The sequence below is a fragment of the Aphelocoma coerulescens genome, chromosome 14, assembly GCF_041296385.1.
Source record: "Aphelocoma coerulescens isolate FSJ_1873_10779 chromosome 14, UR_Acoe_1.0, whole genome shotgun sequence".
In the NCBI taxonomy this organism is placed as follows: domain Eukaryota; kingdom Metazoa; phylum Chordata; class Aves; order Passeriformes; family Corvidae; genus Aphelocoma; species Aphelocoma coerulescens.
Window position 1 is genome coordinate 13,056,804 of NC_091028.1, and position 20,905 is coordinate 13,077,708.

Consider the following 20,905-nt stretch of genomic DNA (forward strand, 5'->3'; position numbering starts at 1 on the left):
TGTTTGTTTTTTCTTGTAAGACTGTGCTTTTTGCTGGCTGAATTCAACACTGGGAAAGAAAAAAAAAAACATTTCATCAACAACAAAATAGGTTGGAGTGGTTCTGCAATGCCTAATGGATCGGCTGAGCCTTCCTCTTATACAATCAATGAAATAAGAGATGTTCCATACAATAAGAGCCACGGGGACAACTTCAGAACAAAGCAAACCTCTTAGAATTGTCTCTCAGAATAAGAACTGATAATCTTGTTATCCTAGGGAACACAGAAAAGGGACCAACACACAACAGAGCCAGAATCCCCTCATCTTCCTTCAAGATACGAGCACACAAACTGAGAGCCTCAGAGCTTTAACTCTGAGATGCTATTCAGGTATCACCTAATCCTGGACACATCTGAACTCCTCAGTGGCTCACACTCCAGCCTCAGGCTCCCCTGCACACCTGATGTCCCATTTCTGCTCATGTGCAGAAGGAGCTGCGCTGTGGTCATGTTAGGCAGGCTCATTCTAGAGGAGCTCTAGAAACCCAGAGATAAATCAGCCAACTTCAGGTGCAGCAGGGGTGACAGACAGCTGGGTTCAAAGCCATGTTTCCACTCTGCACCAAAGGCCAAGGCCTCTCTCCACTGATTGCAGAGAGCCAGCCAGGGAGACCCAACTGCTGGGGCTAAACAGCCCTAGGCGTGCTCCTCTCCCTGCCTCCCCCAGGGCCTCAACTCACAATTATTTTCTGAACACCATCTCTGACAGACTCTAATTAAATGCAGTGGGGATGGCTTGAAAGGAGAAATCCAGGAGGTGAATTTCTGCCATTCCTCCTACTCCTTTTACAATGGCCCCATAGAGAGAGCCCTCACACAGCCCCACACCACCCACACCCCCGACCTTGCTGTGACAGTAATAAGGGAAAGAGGAGCACTCTGATGTTGTCTGGCCCAAGGAATGTACTCACAGGCAGCTCCACTACATGTACCTGATTTATAACAAGGGTCAAAATAATTCCCAAGCAGCTCCTGCACCAGGGAGCAAACTAATTCCTTTCCTCTCTCCTTGGCTGCGCAGCCCAGAGCCCTGTTGCACCTGAGGTTCCAGCTCACAGTCTATATTCTGCATCATAAAAGATACAAGAGAGAAATCTAAACTAGAGAAGTAATAACCTGTAAACTAATAAACCAACCCAGCACTTTGACAGTGAGGCACTCCCCAGAGCAGGGATTATTAATGGATGTCCTGAAACACTGTGTGTCTGTGTTTGAGAGAAGTGGGAAACATTTCTGATGCTCTGTGGATCTTACGCATTTGTTCTTATGAAATCAGTTCAGATAAATGCAAAGACTAATATCAAAGCAGCCTCTTTCCAATCGACACACACAGAGGCACTTAAGCAGTTTAAAAAAAAAAAAAGCAGTACGAAACTGCTCGAATAAATAATAATAAAGGTACAAAGCTGCAATATTAGGAGTAGTTTTGCTTGTCAAAGTATGGGGCTGCACAGTCATTGATTTTCTCTTATAATTGAGATAGTGACATGCACGACTTTCTTCAGCAGTGAGCGCATGGGAATGGAAGAAGGGATCTCAAAATCCTGCAGAATCTCCAGCTGAGGATTTGATGGCTCTGAACCACTGTCAGTCTCGATTCTTTATTTCCCTCGAACCATAAAATGGGTTATATTAACAATCTGTTATGTCAAAAGACAGTTTATGAAGCTAAATGTAATAACGTTTGCAATGTGATTAGGGATCTATGGAGGAAAAGTGTTACAGAAACCAGGAGTGTGAGGAGGGATACAGATCCTTCTCAGCCAGAAAATGCTGGGAAGCAGATGACAGGCAGACAGGCCCCCTCAGGAAAGGTCCCATTACCTGTCAGGGTGTGTATTCTCAAACCCCCATTCCCTGCCTCAGTCACACAGACAACAGGAGTCCTGTCGTTAGTTCATTTCTTTAATGTATACACTTTCAGTGATGAAGATTCGGTGCTCAGTTACCTCAGTTTGCTGTATCCCACCTCAGCTGCATGCCAAAATGAGACATCCAATTGACTGAAACGATGAAAGACAACATTTTTTTGTCCCAAAATAATGCAAAACAGCAAAGAATGGTGTTTCCATGGAAATCTGAACTACAGTGGACTCTCTCTGTCCTCCTGTCCTGTAAAAAATAAAATGAAGTCTGGCAAGGATGGCAGGAAGAATCCAGTTCTTTGTGTCCTGAAGTAAAGTTACTCTCGGGAGAAGGCAGAGCAGGAATAAACTTCTCTATGAGTCAGGAGGTTTTACTGACAATAGCTGCTATTATCTCTGTCAAACAGGCAAAGCCTCGAGTGATTGTGGTAAGCAAGAAAGAGGAATGCTGTTTATTCAGTGCTGGAAAACAGACTATTTGCCAGACTGCAAAGAGTACCGAAAAGGTATCGAGTCTCTCTGTTTGAATTAACCACAAAAATAACCTACTGAATTAAAAATCTTTTCCACGGACCTCTGCTGCTCTCTAACGGTGCCTTTAAGAATTCTCAGCACAAAGTCTATGTTCTCTTCCTGTAATCAAGTTTTGGTAAAACTTTTCATGCAAAACAAACTAAAGAAGTATTCATGAGGTCCTTAAGAGATGTCACCAGAACAGATAACCCACAGGTCAGGTAGCTATTGCTGCACCCGTGGTCAAGATATTTGCAGTGTGATGAGAATGCCAATAAAAGACAGCTAAAATATGGGAATGAAGGTTTTGATTATAATTTAGATGCAGCAATTGCAGGAGCCTGGGAGGTTGCAAACCTCTGAGAAATGCCAATTTTCAGGTCTTTGTATAAATTAGAATACAAAATTTTTATTCATGAGTACCAGTATTTCCAAGAAAAAAATTAGCACTGTATTAAATAGAAACTAATGTTTGCATCTGGGACAGACACGTTTGGTTTCACGCTCCTCACACAGATGTCTTTATTTTATCCCCCAGTACAGCTCCTCCGGGCATCTGCCAATGCTTCCTCAGCCAGTGGCAAGGCTGCTTCCACGGCCAAAACCAGCCTTGTTTTCATGGAATCACAGAATGGTTTGAGTTGGAGAAGACCTTAAAGATCATCTCGTTTCACCCTGTGTGGGCAGGGACACCTTCCACTATCCCAGGCTGCTCCAAGCCCTGTCCAGCCTGGCCTTGGACACTTCCAGGGATGGGGCACAGTTTCTCTGCACAACCTGTGCCAGGGCCTCCCCACCCTCACAGGCAAGTTCTTCTAATATCCAATATAAATTTCTTCTCTTTTACTTTAAAATCATTCACCTTGTCCTAGCTCTGTCTGCCTACGTAAAAAGTTGTTCTCCCTCTTTTACACAAGCCCCCTTTATAAACCACTTTTACTTAGATGGGAAAGTATGCTCGGGAGCTTACAGTGTGGCCTAACAACACCCAGCAGTGGGAGCGATCGCATCCCATGGGGAAACGGAGGGAAAACCAATATTCACATCCCCTCTCGGGCCCCCAGGGTCACCTGTCCCTTCATGGCGCAGGGGGGTTCTGCCCTGTGACTCCTCCCCACCTCACGGTGTGAAACGGGGAGAAACCGGGCGTGGAGACTGGACAGGGGGAAGGGGTTCATTCCCAGGAGAAGGGGATCATCCCCGGGAGAAGGGAATCATCCCCGGGAGAAGGGACCGGGTGCGGCAGCACTGCCCGGGGCCGGCGAGGGACCACGGCCGTGAGGAGAGCGGCGCGGGGGGGGGGCTGGAGATGGCGCCTTCCCGCGCGCGAGCGCGGCGGGTAATGGCGGCGGCGCTGAGGGAAGGGGAGGGGACGGGCTCGTGAGGGCAGCGGCTGCCCTGCGCCATCGCCCCCCGCCGGCTGCCGGAGGGAGGGAGGGAGGGAAAGGAAGGGAAAGGAAAAGGAAAAGAAAGGAGCCGCTTCCGCCACGGCGGGGCGGGCCTGGGCAGAGAGCGGCGGCGCGGCGGGCCGGCAAGGGTAGGGGCGGTGAGGGCGGCTGGACGGGGGGGTGGCTGTCTCCCTGTCTCCCTCAGGAAAAGCCTGGTGGAGCTGGGGTGGAAATCAGGGGTCGGGGTTTCCCCTTCGGTACCAGCTACCCTCGTTAGCGGGGACCCTGTCAGGGGGGGCATTGATGCCATCGCTGCGGGGCTGCGAAATCCTCCCCGCTCAGGGATTCGGGTGTGCACCGCTGGCCTGCGGACACCCACCTCCGGATGCTTCTGTGCGCTGAAATTAACTTAACCGTGGGTATTTCAAATTATGGGAAGGATTCGCTCTTTCTGTAGCCCGTTTTTAATCTAATGCCTGTTTTTAATCTAGCGCGTGTTTTTAATCTAATGTTGTTTTACTGTTGTCGCCGTTTTTGTTCTTTTTCGGAAGCGATGGAGGCGAGTCCCATCGTGACGTCCAAGCAGCGAGAGGAGGTGGTGCACGGGGTGCCGACGGAGGTGGTGTGCACGGCCTTCTCCAACTCGGTCCTCGTGGTGGTCACACAGTACGGCAAGATGGGGACCATCGTCTACGTGGACCCCAACACCATCGGCGACAGCGTGGGCAGGCCCTCGCTCACCACGAAGGTGCTGCTGGGCAAGGATGAGGTGAGAGCGGATGCGAAGCGCAGAGGCAGCAAGGATAAGGGGGAAATGTGGTAGGTGGGGCGGTGCAAGTTGCCAGGGAGTTGATGAATCACAGCAGTTAAGCAGTGTTTGAACAGTGATAAGATTAATTTTAAAATGAGGAAAGAGGGGCTCATCAGAAAAGTATGTGCGCTCGTCTGCTCTTGGACATAAAAGTTTAACTAACCGTGAGTGGTTTGGGGATCTGTTACTTTGTGTCCTACAGGATATGGATTGCTTCTGCATGTTTATGGAAAGTTAGATAAAGCTCTGTTGATTTAAGGGTTGCATGATTAAATATGCAGCCACTGATAACCTTTTTGGGTTTCTGTTCCAGTGAGTTTGTTTTCCTTTTCAGGTCTGTTTTCCTACCCCCATCCTCCCCAGTCTATGCCAGTCCCATAATGGACTTTAGTTGCCCACTCCCAAGTGTGCCTGCCAGCACCTTCCCTTGATAAAGTTTAATTTGTTTTGCTTCAACAAAATGAGGTTTTTATCGACCATTTCACAAAGCTAGAGAGAAAGCAGAAGAAAATGTGTCTCTCAAAGCGCCAACTGGTCAAACATTAAAACAGAAACTTACAGAGCTACAGGATTATGAGGCTTTCCATCAGGGTTGAAGCTATCAAATATTATTTGCTAGAAAAGCTGTAGCAACACAAGTTCCTGATTCTATCCATGACTTCCCTTTGTGGAGTTCTTTCTCTTGAGCAATAGCCTTCCCTTTCTGGATGGGAGATATTTTGCTTTCTCTGCTGTGATATCTGCTAAGTCTGACAACTTCCACACCCAAGCTGATTTTATGTTATATTTGGAAATGGGAAGTGCTATGTTTACTTTGTTACAATCTATTTTAAAATAATTTTAACTAAGTTAACCAATCTAAACTTCAAGAAAAGGCTTTCACTAGTTTGCTGTTTTCCTGCTTGTCACTGCTAACATCCTTCTTTGGGATGGTGCACACTTCCAAACAGCAGTGGCAGCTAAAATCAACCAAACTCCTCCTTCTGACAGATACACAACTGTGGGTATAAATAAAACCTCAGCAAGCTGGATGGTTCAAAGCTGTGCTGGGTGAGACTGCACATTAGGAAACTTTTCTGTACCAAGAGGGTGTTCGGACACTGGAACAGGCTTGAGGTGGTCAATGCTCTGAGCCTGTCAGTGTTTAAGAGCCATCTGGACAATGCCCTGAATAATGTTTTAACCTGGGGCTCTGAGTTGGTCAGGCAGTTGGACTAGATGTCGTTGTCGGTCCCTTCCAAGTGAAATTGTCAATGCTGTTCTAATCTATCCTTGTTAAAGAAACCTCATGGGAAGGGCTATATCCCTTTTCTTGCCTCCTTCAGCCTCACTACTTATTTCTGATTTTCATTATTCTATTAAAATACAAAGCAATGTCTGTTACACCAGGCATACAAAAACTGTGTATATAACGCCATTTGGGGGTCTCTAGGAATGGCAAAAATAACAGCTTTTTTCCAGAGCTTGTCAGTGGAACATCCCCTCTTCAGAACAAGTTTTTAAACAAAAAAACTGTACTTGCAAACTTCTTTAGAAACCTGGCTGTGAAGGAAATAAAGGCATTTTCATCCACAGCATTTCATGTAATTTAATTCTGGTGCCATAGTTCAGGTGGGAGGATTATGGAAGGAAAGATTCTCTGTACTGAGTTTCCAAGTTTTCCAGACAGTGCTGAACTCAATTCAAGTGCAGCTCCAGTAAGGTTGTTTTAGGGTGGTGTGGGTGGCTGTCACACTCAAGCACAAAACTCTTCCCTTTTAAGCTGGTTGAGAAAGTGCCTTCTAAAGTTCCCTGTCCCATGGCTTGGCTTTGCTGACCACATTGGAACTGCTCAGCAAACAGCAAGTTCAGTCTGAGTCCAGGATCAACAGGTCCTGCACATCGTTCTGGGATTCTTCCTCTCCTAACTCCTGTGGGAGGGCTCTCCCATCTGTAGGAATGTACATCTGTATCCCTTTTCTTTTCAGCCGCTCGTTCATGTTTGTGCCAAAAACCTGGTGGCATTCGTGTCGCAGGAAGCCGGGAACAAACCTGTTCTCCTCGCCATGGCTTTAAAGGACAAGACCATGGAAGGAATACAGGCTCTACGAGAAGTGATCCGGAGTTGCCAAGTATGGTGAAGTTGTGCCATCTGGATTCAAGGAAATGATCTTGAGTCCATGACTCATCACCACCTATTTAAAAGGACTAGAAATGAAAATGATGGAATGTCTTTGTGGTGGTTTTGGACGTACTGAGGAATTTCATGAATTTTTCTCTACTGTGTAGAACATTTGTGGGTTTTGTTACTGAGACAGGTTTGCGAGTCCATATAGACAGTGGTGAGACGAGAGCAATTGTCTCAACATACGAGAGGAGTGTTACTTTTATCCCATGGGGTGGGTCATTTATTTGGGAAAGGGCTCGGCTCTGCACATGTGTCCTGAGGAGCAGCAGATGCCAAGCTCCGTAGCTGCGCCGTACTGCAAAGGGGGAACACCCAGTGCAGGGAGAATAAAAGAAACATTGTCAAATCAAATTTTACCTGCTTTCTTTTTTTGCTCTGTGAGAATCACTTCAATTGAAATACAAGCCTTGGTAAAAAGTCAACAATTGTATAATGGGAAAGATTTTCTTGCCTTTTTTAAGGAAATGAGTCCTAGACAGCTGCTTTTGTCCTTATGTCCATTCCTTTCTGGATGTAGTCTGAATTAACTTCCCACTTTCACTCTGATTTTAAAGAGAGGCAGATAATTATGCTCTGCAAATTTCATGAAAGCTGATGTCAGGGTGAAAAACAGGAACCCAAAATAGTGGTAAGAAAAAGACAAAATAACCTCTGCCACTGGATTACATGGTACCAAGACATCGGAGAGACAGAACATCCAAATGCTGATCACCTGCAATGAGCATGTGTCTTAGGAGATGTGGGGACAAGGTTACACAGGGTTGTTTCTACCAAGTCATTGACAAAAAGTTCAGATGAAGTTGTATGAGCCAATGCAAAGCTTAATAGCCAAACTTTTGCCTTTTGCTTGGAAAGCACACTTGTTTTTACCTCTTCTTGTAATAAACAACAACAAGTAGTAAATTTTTAAGTGAGCTGTTCCACACTTTTGTCACTTATGAACTTGACAGCACAGACAGAGGCCAGGTCTTAGATTATGGGCAGGGAGGAGCTGTGCTAAGACCAGTTAGTGCAGCAGAATCAGCACAGAGCCTGTGCCTTGCCCCATGGTGATCTAGCTGCCAGGTCATTTCTGTTGCTAAAAAATCCCCTAGAAGTAGAAAAGCAGAAAATGGATTTCGAAAGGACTCTTTTCTCTGAGTAAGGGTTATTTACAGCATTTAAAGGGATTATGAGAAATGAAACTTTTAAAAATACATTCAAGCACTGCAGGCTTCCAGCTGCCCTTGACAAGAAACTTCATCTAAAAATAATTTTCCAAACTGTACTTCCAAGAATCAAAGATTCGCATCTGTCAGAACTATAAATTTTTCCTCTTTTACACTTCCTTTTTTTTTGTCTAGGAAGGCTGAGAGAGGCGTGTGGAATTAGTTATTGTCAGTCTTGGTTTGCTAGTAGGGATTCTCTCCTGACACAAAACTGGTGCTTACTGTGTCCATAGCTCCAGCAGCTTGTGGAGAACATACATGAATTAGCAAATTGGATGGAATTTGCATCTTCCTCTGTGGTGATACAGAGGCATACCACTGCTGTGTGCCAGACCTGAGTCTTATTACCTAAAAGCCGGGCGCAAGTTAAGCACCTTCATTCCCTGCCTGTGTATATGCCACCAGGTCTGCACAGGGCAGCGGGTGAGGAAAGGATGTGGAAACCTCTCTGATTTGATGCTCGGAGCCAGGATGGACTTACCTCGCTGCCTTTCCACGTGCGATAAAAAAGAGCACGAGCAATTGGTCCTTCGACTTTGCTCCTCTCTGCTCCGCAGTAAACCAAGGGGAAGGCCTGCCCTAGCAACAGGCACGAGGTGCCACCAGCTGCCTGCCTTTTAGTCAGCGGTCTCCTCCAGCTAGGGATTAATTCCCAATTGCAGGGAAAGCTACGTTTGCCACCCAGGCAGAGCTCTTGCCCTCGGCCGCAGGACGTGTGCTGGGTGGGGGGCAGCGGCGTCGGGCCACACCGCGGCTGTTCCATCCGTGTTTGCTTTCCGGGCGTGGGTGCCGAGCGCGACGGACTGGAAAGGTAAGTTGGGTAGCTTTTCTGCGAGAGACAAAGCCCCGACCTGCTGCTCCAGCTCCCGCGGGGCCCGGGGCGCGGGGAGGGCGCTGGCAGGGTGAGCCGGGCACAGCGAGGGGGTGCTGGTAAGATAAGCGGGGCGCCGGTGGGGCCCGGGGCACAGCAAGGGAGAATGAGGCGCTGGTGGGACCCGGGGAGCAGCGAGGGCGAGTGGGGTGATGGCAGGGAGAGTGGGACCCTGACGGGACCCAGGTGAGTGGGGCACTGGTGGGACCCGGGGAGCAGCGAGGGTGACTGGGGCGGTGGCAGGGCCCGTGGCCAGCAGGCAGGCAGGGCTGGGAGGGTGTCCGGAGGAGGAGTCTCTAGCGGGTGCAGGTGGAGGAGGGCACGGGGGATGCAGAGGCAGGTGCACGGCAGCCAGACTCCCTCCCGGAGGAGCCCCAAAGGGTGAGTGGGGCCCTGGGGGGTGCACAGCAGCTGGGAGAAACCCCACAGACCGGGGGTTGACCCAGCCATTGGTTCTGAGCACCTGTGGGAGCCGCTGGGAGGGCAGAGCCTCCTCTAAGAGCCCTGTGCCTGCGTCATCCACTCCTCCAGATGGGCTTCAAGGAGGGCTCGATGCTGCCCTGCTGCGATTTGTAGCTGTGTGCTGTAGGTCCTTCCTCCTGAGTGGCCTGATGGTGGTGTGGAGAGGCTGGTCCCGTAAATAACCCGAGTGTCCTGGCTTTATCTGAAAGCAATCCGGAGGAAAGGCATGTCTCCTGCGCTGGTGAGGCTAAGCCTGGATGCTCCTCTCCCCGGGATGTGGGTCAGGGATGTCAGAGGCACTGCTGGGGGGCTGCGAGAGCTCACCTTTCCCTGCTGACTTGCTTCACCGCACAGGGGGCTGCCGCTGGGATTTGTCCTAGGTCCTTCAGGACACAGGGAGGGATGTGAGCTGGGAGTCTTGGCTTTGGCAGCCTGCACATGAAGGGGAATCCCTGGCAAGGTGAAAAGCCCCATTTGCAGGTGGCCTGCCTGAACACAAGCTTCACTGCTCAGTTTATCTTCTCAGTTCTCACTTAGCATCTCTAATATCCCAGGGAGTGTGTGTAACAGGTAGACACTGTATGGCAGGTACCTGCAAGGTGTCTGAAAACAGACAGATTGGATATGGCTCAGGGAGGAGCTGAGTTTTGCAGCTGATATTATTCCCGGTGTCTCCTTGATGCCTTTGTTTTGGAAGCAAATGGCTCTCTAACTGCATTGAATTGCCGGACTACCTTGCACGGCCGGGATCTAATTACCTGTGGAGCTGGGAGCTCTGTCTCCGAGCGGCACCGAGGCTTTTGCTTTTAATGACTTGCTCTGCCATGTTCAGAGTGTGACAATATCGGGGAGGCTGCCAGGACTGGCTGTCGGTGCCACCGTGCTCACACTTCGATGCCTGGGAAAGTTAATAGGAGATGGGGTATCTTGGGCCAAGCATCTGCGGCACAGCGCTGGCTTGAAAACAGAATAAATGGGTCTAGTGAAGAGCACAGCTCTCTGCCATGTCTTGGGGAGTGAGCTGGATCACTAGAAAATTGACTAGAAAAACACAGCTAGAAAGAGTGAGCTTTCATCCTGCTCTGTCATGATGCTCTGGCAGGGGGGAAAGCGTGGCCAAATCCAGCCAGTTTAGCCCCAGCCAGCAGCAGGGCAGCCCCCAGAGAGAGTGAGGAGTGATTGGGGAAGGGGGAACAGCCGGGCTCTCATCTCCCTCCCTGTGCCACGAGCTATCTCCGTCCTCCTGTTAATGTTTACAAGGCAGGTCCGGCCGCATCGAAGTCCATCCAAAGACCAGATCCCGCCCCGGCTTTCCCGGGATCCTTCTTCCTGCTGGCCGGGGCAAGGCCACAGGACGGTGGCAGTGGGGAAGAAGGCGGCTCCCTGCCGCCTGTGTAACACTATCGGCCCCGCTGTGCCCGCAGCCAGCCCCAGCTCCGCTTCCCCGCTCGCCGCGCAGGTACTCGGGGTGAGCTCCTGGGGCCCCGCCAGCTGCCGCCCCGGCATCTCCGCTTACAGGCGACTCCTGCCAGGCGGAGCCGGGGAAAGGTATTTTTAGGGCTGTTGATCTGACACCAGCTGAGTTTCCTCTCCTGTGAGGTTGGGGTTCGGTGAGAGGGCAGGAGAGGGAGCCGCAGTGTGAGCTCTTGCTTTGGTTTGTTTTCAGTGTTCAATTTGACCGAGGTCATTCCCTACCACTCTTATCTATGGCAGATATTTTCACGCTTCTCTCCAGTTCATGCTTACAGTTTTACCCCAGGCGATAGTTACCCAGCAGCTAAAATATTTGTTTATTAATGCACTGAGAAGCATCTATATTGTTAGAGTTCAGCTTGCAGGTTGTTGGTTTTCTTCAACCGCTACTGTTATACTTGGGAAAAAGCAGCTTTCCATAGATTAGCAGAAAGAGAACCCAAACATGGCAGTTTATGCATCTGGTGGCCTTGAGATATGAAGCTGGCCTATAAATAATTGCTTATTATTAGGTTGGTCCTTGCTGTCTGGAGCCGCAGGGTACACAGTGTCCGTATGCCCAGCCACCCTCTGCACCAGCAATGCTCAGTGCCTTTGGGCTGCCAGCTTCGAGGAGCACACACCGACCAGGGAGATGCCATAGCACTCCAGCATCCCCAAAGGGCAGCAGCTCTGCCTCTGGCATGGCAGGCTTGCTCCCTTGTGCTTAATTTGGGTGCAGGAGGGACCGCTGGCCGCCCTTCAGGTCTTGGGGTTGGCACTGCTGGCACACTGACACCCCCACAATCCCAAAATAGCTGGGTGAAGAACCTGGGTGACACCAAATGTCTGGTTTCTTGGGGAGCCTCAGGCTTTGCCCCCAGCAAGGCACACATGAGGAAAGGAGATAAACTGTGGGGGGACCTGATGTTTTCTGGGCTCCCAAGGAAGAGGACCCAAGTGTCCTAATGGCTTGTTGGTAAGGGATTCTTATTATCCTGTGTGAGGGATGGGTTTAACTCTTAAGTCTCTGCTTGCTGATGGAAAAGTGTCCTGAGCCACAAGTGTGAACTCACAGGGGCACAAATATACACAGATCATTCCTTTTCAAGCGGGAGCGATTCCTGAGAAAGCAAGGAGCAAAGCTGTGAGGGAGGAGTGTGTGTTTTGGGAGACATGGGAACTGCGTAGACCTCCTCAGGGAAAAGAGGGTCTGCTCTTGAAGGACATTTGCATTTTCCCGCTGGGAGAAGCAGACCCAACATGGCAAATGGGCTGGTTTGGGTGGGGGACACCCTGGAAAAACCCTGGGGAGGAGATAAACCTTACATTGTACAAACCTCACAGGAGGTTTGCACATGCTGTGTGGGCTGGGAAATCTGCTGGGACCTTCCCTGTCACCGGCCTACCTCGCTCTTGCCTTCCTGCACCACTCCCCTTCCCTCTCTCTCCCTGCAGATGAGTAATGCCACACGTGCTGTGCCCTCTCCCGTGGCACCTGGCATGCTGGAGCCTGGCACAGCAGCCAGGCTGGCTTCAGCCCCCCCATTCTCAGCTGTTGCCCTGCTTACGGCTGCCCACAACAGTTCCCAGGACGGCCAGCAGCTTTTCCTGACCACGATAGCGGCACAGGTCATCTCTGGCATTTTCGTGTGGTCAGCACTCATCGTCACCTTCCACCAGGTATGGGCTGGAGCAGAGATGGAGCTCAGCACAGGGGTTGACATGAGAGCAAAACTATTGATTGCCCCCAAGTCCACTGCAAATCACCCAGCTCCGGATAAGTATTTATTCCTGTTGCTGCTCCTGTCAGGAGCCTGGTGCTGGCAGCTCGTAAGGATGGACTTTGCCCACACTCTCCCCAGGTGGTTGCCAGAGCCAGGAGAGGCTGCAGGGCATTGGCACTGCCCAGAGGCAACACCCAGCAGGGCATTTGGGATGTTTGGAGTGCACAGCACCAGCTGCCTTGAGGCATACCCTGAGTGGGCATAGTTTAGGGGCAGTGCAGGTCCGTGCTGCTGAAGGCAGCCCTGGGGCAAGCTGCTGTCTCCAAGCACTGGGATGGAGCTGCACAGGGGAGGGCACATTCCCCACACAGCCCACAGAAGGAACCTGATTTCCACATGTTTTCATGCAAGGGATTGGCCCCGGGAGTGGGACGGAGGCGGTCTCGTGTGTGTTCACTGTGATGGGTCTGTGGTGGAAAGCTGGCAGAGCTCTCACCCCCGAGACAAGGGTTAACACGGCACCCCTGTGGGCTTGGGGGTACTTCTGTTTCCCATCATGACCTGTGGCAGCCACAACTCTGCATGCTGGGCGCTTTGCAGATCTACACACACCTGAGGAATTACACCATCCCCAAGGAGCAGCGCTACATCATCCGCATCCTCTTCATTGTGCCCGTCTATGCCTTCGACTCCTGGCTCAGCCTCCTCCTCCTCGGCAGCCACCAGTACTACGTCTACTTCGACTCAGTGCGTGACTGCTACGAAGGTGAGCACAGCATCTGCTCAGCAGGGAGGCTGAATGCAAAGCGAGGCGCTCATCCTGCTGACCTGTCTCTGGAGCGTCTTGGATTGCAAAGTGGCAAATCTCCATTGCTTTCACTTCCCACTCTCCCTTGCTCCATGCAGAAGTTTTCTTGTTCCTTCTCTATTGGCAGCAGAGAGGGGATGCCCCACAGACAAACATGAGCTGGTGCCTTTCAGACACAGGTTTGGAGGGACCCCAGCACCACAGTCCTGGGGAAAGAGGTTTTCTGGCTGCCTGTGGGAGGGGGAGAAGTGCAGCTTCTCTAAAACACGAGGCAGATGTACCCAAGAAATTGGGGAGTCGGGGTGTTTTGAAGTGCAAGGGAAACTTGTCAGGATTGAGGCTGCTTCTCTACCTTGTTCCTCTCTCCCTCAGGAACTAAGTTGTGTGGGCATTTGCATTACTTCAGGTTTGGAGTAAATGAAAAATAAGTGGTGGAGATGTCCAAGAAAACTGTTCAGGACCTGCTCCTTGGTGGCCACCAGCCATTTGTGCTGCCCATTAGCAATTTTGAGGTCCCTCCATGCAGATGGTCCCTGGATGGACTGTGTGTGCCCAGAGGAGCTGCTGTGTCTGTAATGAACTCTGTGCACATAGTGCGATGTATCTGACTCCACTTGGAAGTCGGATGGATTTGACCTGCTGCTCCTCTCACTGGGCTCCCACCCACCAGCATCCCAAATCTTGATGCAGTGCCAGATTGGATGAGGAAACAACTGAGCAGGAAGGAATGTGAGATGAAAACTCCCACCAGGACTTCCATCAGTCCTGCTGATCATGTCTGCCCTTGCCTTGGCAGCTTTTGTGATTTACAGCTTCCTGAGCCTGTGCTTCGAGTACCTGGGAGGAGAGAGCACCATCATGACAGAGATCCGAGGGAAGCCCATTGCGTAAGTCCCAGCATCCTGAGAGTTCCTTCTCCACCCACTTTTCCCATCCAGCACCCCCAATGGCATCCCCTCGCCTTCTGCTTCCAGGTCCAGCTGCTTTTATGGGACCTGCTGCCTTCAGGGTATGTCCTACTCCATCGGGTTCCTGCGCTTCTGCAAGCAGGTGGGTACCCGATGGGGAGCATTGACTCCACTTCCCTCAGAGGAGGGCTCTCTGGGTGGCAGGTCCCTTCCCCACTGCCCTGCCAAGGGGGCTTCACTTCGTCACTCTCCTAAGATGCTGGGTTTGGAGGTTTTTTTCCTCTGAGGGAGGCAGGTCACCAGCTCACCGGCACTTGGCCAGCAGCAGGGCTGCTCGCTGTCCTTGCCTATGACTCACTGCTGAGTCAGGGTCTCCTCCCACTGCAGAGCTCAGATTGCCATCTCTGTCCAGTCCCAGGTTAGCCTGGACGCTCTGTCATTCTCCAGCACTGCACTGTGGGCTGAATCCTGACACCCCAAGCCACCTGGTCCCCCACCTTGGAGTGGCTGTGCTGCCTTTCAGGAGCTGCCTTCTGGAAGCCCCACTCCCTCCCGTCTGCAGACCTTGTGCTGCTCACATTTCACCCCTCAGCACTGCTCTCTCCCGAGTGTCTGTCCTGGGAGCAGAGGGGTGTGATGTGGGATGTCCCTGCTGCCCGTGGTACACCGTGTCTCTCCCCTGTGCAGGCCACACTGCAGTTCTGCATCGTGAAACCCCTCATGGCAATTGTCACCATCATCCTGCAGGCATTCGGCAAGTACCACGATGGAGACTTCAAGTGAGGATGCAGGGTCGGGCTGGGGAGGGTGAATGGGAGAGGATGGATCCCTGCTCCATCACCAGTGTGTCCTGCCAGTCTCCCCAGGAAGCTGCTCCATGGACAGTGAGAGCCCAAAGTGCCAGGGAACAGAGACTCACTGCCCCCAAACAATAAAGGGACAAAACTCCTGTGAGCCATAATAAAAAAAATTAAAAATAAAAAGAGGTCCCACCAACAGAAGAAAAGCTGCTACCTCTGCCCTCCTCCCCATCCTGGGCTGTGTTCTCCCCCATAGCAAAGCTATGCACTCTCCCCTTCCCCATTTGATCCCTCTTTGCCCCCAGTTGCACTTGCTTTGCTCCCCACAGCCCAGGGTAGCAGCTCTCTCTCTCTCTCTTTCTCTCCACAGCATCCACAGTGGATACCTCTACATCACCATCATCTACAACTTCTCAGTCAGCCTGGCCCTTTATGCCCTTTTCCTCTTCTACTTTGCCACCATGGACCTGCTGCGCCCGTTTGAGCCGGTCCTCAAGTTCATCACCATCAAGGCCGTCATCTTCCTCTCCTTCTGGCAAGGTGGGTCCCACCATGGATGCCCAACACTTCTCCTCCCATAGCCCCACCTGGCTCAGGGATGCAGGAGCAGAACTGATCCCTCTCCCTTCCCCCACACAGGGACACTGCTGGCAATCCTGGAGAAATGTGGGGTGATCCCTGAAGTTCAGATCATCGATGGGAAGGAGGTGGGAGCTGGGACAGTGGCTGCTGGCTACCAGAACTTCATCATCTGCATTGAAATGCTCTTTGCTTCCATTGCCCTGCGTTATGCATTCACCTGCCAGGTGTACAGCGAGAAGAAAGAAAACTCAACAGGTAACTCTTACTCACTTCTTCTTTTCTTCAATGACTAAGGAAAGGGGAAACCTCCCTTATTCTATTAGTATTCCATTACCAATGGAATGCTAAAAGCTACAAGAGGAATTTCTTTATCCTGTGCTCCATGCATGCCTTGTCCCTCTTCCCTCATGATACCCACAAGCTATAGCAAATCGACAGGAAGAGAGACCTTGGTGCGGATGGGCAGGATTAGGGGATTGTGGTATTACCCCCATGCTGTTGGAGAGGATCCATCCTCTTTGGAACATGGAGCTGGGGTTGCCTTCCTTCTCCTTGGAACTTGGAACCACAAGCTGATGTGGCCCACAATGAGCCCCTGATCTTGAATTTCTTTGGACTGCTTGGGCTCATTGACTGTCTGCTGTCCCATCACCTTCCTGCTCTCCCTGTTTTGCAGCAAACCTTGCCCCGATGCAGAGCATCTCGAGTGGCCTGAAGGAGACCATCAGCCCCCAGGACATCGTGCAGGATGCCATCCACAACTTCTCACCTGCGTACCAGCAGTACACCCAGCAGTCGATGCAGGAGGCAGAGCGCAAAGCACCAGGGGACAACGGGCACGTGGCCTCCAAGATGGATGGACAGAGCAGCAGAAAGAGCAAAAGCATTGAAAAGAGAATGCTAATCCTGTCAGATGAGGAGCTGTAGGAGATGTCAGAAGAGACACTGACACTGGAGAGGTTTTAACCCATGCAAAGGGGAGGTGTCTTGAGGCTGAGACAGCCTGGGCTAATCAAGAGTACTGAGAAGCCAGGAACTCCACCCAAAAAGCCAGTCTCTCAAAGGGAGGATGCAATAACCCAGGAAAGGTTAAGTCAAATAGTGCCAGCTTCTGCTGTCATGGATGAAGCTGTGTTGGACCCTGTGTTGCAGCCTGGGCTTTGCTGCCCCACTGCTGGCATCTCTCTGCCAGCCCTGTGCCAATGCTGGGGGATGCCAGGCAGGGAGGGGAGCCAGGGTGCAGGACAGACCAGCCACCCTCACCCTCCTCTTAGCTCCAAGCAGTGCTGAGGCCTGAGAGAAATGCTTTTCTCAGCACAGTTCTGCTCTAGTTTCTCCCAATTTGAGTAAAAAATGATCTCCAAGGGCTCAGTGGAGAAAACCAGCCCAGGAAGGTGACTTCACTTCACCTCAAAACCCGGTAAAGGTTGAAAGACGTCATTCCTTATTTTTACATCGTTCCCCCTCTCCTTCTCACAGCAAAGCTTAGAGAGATGTGCAAAAAACCTTTACCATGGAGAAAGAGTAAGTCATCCTCTTCTCCCTCCAGATGTGCATGCAGCTGTCCAAGTAACTCCCCCAGGAGCATGGCAGGACCTCACTGGGACTAACCAGAGGTCTGCAGCTGCATTTCTGAGAGCTGCCGGTGACAGAAGTGCTTGTTTACGTCTAAACCAGCTTATCTCTGAACGGATCAGAAGTTAAAAGGGATTCCAGCTTCCTTATCAGGATCTTTATTAGGGAACCAGACTGTGACCGGTGGTGGTAGGAATTCACTTACTGGAAACTGTCTGTTCCTCCTAACCCTTCACTATTCCCCATCCCTGGGCTTTGCCTGACCTGTGGGAAGGCAAGCAGGAGCTGAGCCCATCCAGGTGACCATGGTGAGGATAGAAAGGTGCTGAGGGATGCTGCCACTTGGGACAAGACCACAGGCAAGGAAAGACTGTATGGAGAGATGTTCCTCACAGCAGTGAGCACATATATGGAGAGCACACATCCTTCTATTAAGACTTCTCCTTTCTTCCCCAATTTCTAGTCCAATTTCTATTCTTCTGTTAATGAGATGATCCCTGGGGACTTACTTAGGCACAGATTGGGCTGTTGTCAGGGGTGGTAGCTGGTGGCAGGATGAAGGCAAATCTACAGCCTCAGATTTGCAGTCATATGGCAAACAAAACTGATGGATAAGGCTTGGAGCCCTTTTAAACACAACTAGTAGAATTTGGATCTTTTTTTTCCCTGTTCTTAAGCTGCAAAATGTAAATCACAACATGAAATTATTTATTTTTTTTTCTAATAAACAGCAATTTCTAGCACAGAGCAAGCAAGCGTTTTCACTGAGCTCAGCAAGCAAAGCCCACGATCTGCCTGTTCCTGCTATAATGCTGATGCTCTTAAGCTTAACGTCCTCCCTGCCCCTCAATGCTGGCCCAGCAGAAATACCTGCACACGCAGCATCCTGCACATTTTGGCATTCCTACAGGATTTGTGCTCATCTTTTTCACTCCACAAAGAACGTGCGTGTCTCCCGCTTCCTCTCCTTGCACAGCACCTCTTCCAACCCTCGCCTAAGCTGTGGATGCAGTGGTTCAGAGGTGCTGGATCTGGTTTAGCTAAGCTAAGCCCAGACTCCAGCACCAACAAGACAAGCTCTGTTTATTATTATTGGAGAAATCTTACCATGCTGAAGCCCAGACTCCACACGAGCAGCCTATAATTCAGCCAGTCCTGCAAGTCCCTCTGGTCTGAAGGAGCACTGCTCATACCTGCTCAGCTGCTGAGACTGCTGCCACTTCTGCAATAAGGTCCATAAACAAGAGCCAGATGCTCTGCACATCCGGGCATTCATCCAGGATCTTGCACATCTTGGGAGCAAGATGGAAAGTGCACGGAAAGTGCAGCCTCAGTACTCAGGGACAAGGCTGCCTGGCTTTGTAACGCAGCCAACACCGAAGCAGGGACATCTCAGCTGAACATCTTGGTCTTCACCCCTCTGGGAGAGGACGGCCACAGCTGCAGGAACAGAGGCTGCTCCGGCTCCTGGGGCGAGGACAGACTGCAAAGGTGATGATGGCACATCTGCCAGTGCACTCACAGCCACTGAGATAAAGACTTGCACAAGAACACAGCAAGAACTGTGGTTGTACTTCATTGCACAAATGATCGACTCCGGTGCATAATGGGCTGCCTCCATTGCTCTGCCAGCAGGTGCAATTCCCACCGCAGACAATAACATTTGCCTATTTATGTCAAGCCCTGATTACTGTAGTATATGTAAAACAGATCTTTCTCGCAAGCCAAACGGGGGGGGGGGGGGGGGGGGAGAAAAAAAAAGTCAGCTGTGACTCATGCAAGTCAGCAGTGTGATACCAGCCTGAAGGAGCCGTGCTGGGCTGGACACCAGCTGGCTGCCGCGACGGCAGCAGCAGGCACCCTCCCTGCTCCAGCCGGCATGAGCTGGGCCTCCTGCTCGTCCTTTTTCTTGCACAGGGGCGAGAGGCAAGAGCTGACAGCTCAGACTGGGTGCTGTCACAGCCCTCAAACCCTTAGGCTGTCAAAAGGCACCCATGGGGAATAGAAATGCCAACGGTGGTGTAGGCTGGACGCGGTCTCCTCTGCTAACGCGTCTCCTCCACCTCCTCAACAAGGACACAGGAAAGCTGGCAGCGAGCACACGGGTGACCTACACAGGAGCCTGCTGTGCCTGGAGCCACGCCAGCAGGCAGCCCGGGAGGAACAGGCATCTCTCGCTGCCAGCAGCAGGCTCCGGTGGTCGGCAGATTTGTTTTCACGTTGTTGCTTGTCCTAAGGCTTCCCCCAAGGACAAGGCTGAGCTGCAGCTCTCGGATCTCCTGGTGCTTTTTGGGTTTGGATCAGGCAGGTTTGCACCCTGCTCATGTCAGGGATGATCGTCCCAGGGCACACCCTGCCACTCCACCTGCAGGAGCTCGGGCTGACCTCCCTAAAAGCAGAGGGGAAGGAAGGCGGCTGCTGGCACCACAGCAGAGGCAGCTCTCATGCACGGCTGCTCTCTGTACAGCACCCAAAGACACTTCTTTTTTTGGGTGCTAGCACCCCCTGAGTCCCTGGGCCCAGCTGCTGACAGGCACCAGACTGCCAGACCTGTGCCAGAGAGCAGGATTCGTGCTTTTACTGCTCTGTTCACAGAGATCTTCTATGCTCCTCCCCTATGCACGGTGAAGGTTGTTTCCTTTCACTGCTGGACCTCCACCTGGCCCATTTCTGATGCCCTTTTCCTCCTGAACTAATGCTCTTCCCTCCCTCCAACAGTCACAACTGGCCCACCTCCCTGTCCTTTCCATTGTCACCAGCTCCTTGCTGCAGTCTCTCCATGCAGGAGCCAAAGCAGCTGATGATGCTTCTTTTGCTCAGCACAGAGTCTGCCATCACCCCCAAGCTTCACCCAGTGCCTGCTCAGCCAAGCCTGCCTGGCCCCACCTAATGACCATCCATTACCTGCTGACACACAAAGCCTTTCAGCCCTGCTTCTCTCCACTTTGCCCTACCTCTTAATTCCAGCTTTGGCCAACACACCCATCTGTCTCCAACCTACTGCCTCAACACAAGTGTTTTACCCTCTTCAGCTGTTCCCTCACGGAACTCAACCACTTGGAATAGGGAATTAAAGCCAACACAACCCCTGGGGGCTCACTGGCACAAGGTACTGCCTTTTTAAAGCCCCAACAGGGAAAAGCAAAAAGATGAAGGATTGACGTAAGGGGTTAAAGCAGTTTATTCACAAGCAGTCACACAGGGAAACCGTGAAGGGATATTTCACAACCCAAAGGAAGAGAGAGGAGCGTCTGTCTCCAGCACTTCAAGACAGGTCACAGTGTCTCCAAGCCACAAGTGGCCTTGCTCAGCATCACAACTGCAGGCAGGTGCCTGCTGAGCTGTCAGTCCTGCTTGTGCTAACACAGACACCCACTGATTGTGCACAAAGACAGAGCCCCTGGCTTAGGAACACACACACACACACGGTCTGAGCCTGGGATGGACCTGACAAACAGCTCGGACAAGAGCTATCCCTGGAGCACATTCCAAGCATCCCAAGAAAGCACCACAGCAAGGCTGAGATGCACTTCAGCAGGCTGGGTCAGATGATTGCAAAAGATCCCACTCGCCTTAGCCCAGCCTGCCTCCAAAAAACACATCACTCAGCGCATTGCCACAGCCAGCTGTGTGCTGCACTAGGGACAGGCAGCAAAAAACCTGAGGAAAACACTCCACTGAAGATCAATTCAGGCTCCAAAACGCTGACCATAGACCAGGGCAAGTC

General features: G+C 51.3%; 2 protein-coding genes across 9 annotated transcripts; both read left to right on the forward strand.

Annotated features, from left to right (window-relative positions):
• Nucleotides 1-3,576: 3,576 nt before the first annotated feature.
• PSMG3 (proteasome assembly chaperone 3) lies at nucleotides 3,577-7,695 on the forward strand. Of its 3 annotated transcripts, none has more exons than XM_069030035.1 (3): nucleotides 3,577-3,758; nucleotides 4,359-4,576; nucleotides 6,586-7,695. In XM_069030035.1, exons 2-3 carry the CDS (start codon nucleotides 4,361-4,363, stop codon nucleotides 6,736-6,738), a joined length of 369 nt encoding a protein of 122 aa, XP_068886136.1. In that variant the 5' UTR covers nucleotides 3,577-3,758; nucleotides 4,359-4,360; the 3' UTR covers nucleotides 6,739-7,695. The 3 variants fall into 3 exon arrangements, with proteins under 3 accessions (XP_068886136.1, XP_068886134.1, XP_068886135.1); XM_069030033.1 differs by lacking the exon at nucleotides 3,577-3,758 and adding an exon at nucleotides 3,877-3,956; XM_069030034.1 differs by lacking the exon at nucleotides 3,577-3,758 and adding an exon at nucleotides 4,006-4,222.
• Nucleotides 7,696-8,536: 841 nt separating this feature from the next.
• On the forward strand, nucleotides 8,537-17,921 carry TMEM184A (transmembrane protein 184A). 6 transcript variants are annotated; one of them, XM_069029760.1, is made up of 10 exons: nucleotides 8,537-8,804; nucleotides 9,454-10,794; nucleotides 12,237-12,461; nucleotides 13,106-13,271; nucleotides 14,110-14,200; nucleotides 14,288-14,363; nucleotides 14,909-15,000; nucleotides 15,392-15,561; nucleotides 15,661-15,858; nucleotides 16,280-17,921. In XM_069029760.1, exons 2-10 carry the CDS (start codon nucleotides 10,576-10,578, stop codon nucleotides 16,528-16,530), a joined length of 1,488 nt encoding a protein of 495 aa, XP_068885861.1. In that variant the 5' UTR covers nucleotides 8,537-8,804; nucleotides 9,454-10,575; the 3' UTR covers nucleotides 16,531-17,921. The 6 variants fall into 6 exon arrangements, with proteins under 6 accessions (XP_068885861.1, XP_068885865.1, XP_068885864.1 ...); XM_069029764.1 differs by lacking the exon at nucleotides 9,454-10,794 and having other exon boundaries at nucleotides 8,540-8,804; XM_069029763.1 differs by lacking the exons at nucleotides 8,537-8,804; nucleotides 9,454-10,794 and adding an exon at nucleotides 8,883-9,245.
• The last annotated feature ends 2,984 nt before the right edge of the window (nucleotides 17,922-20,905 follow it).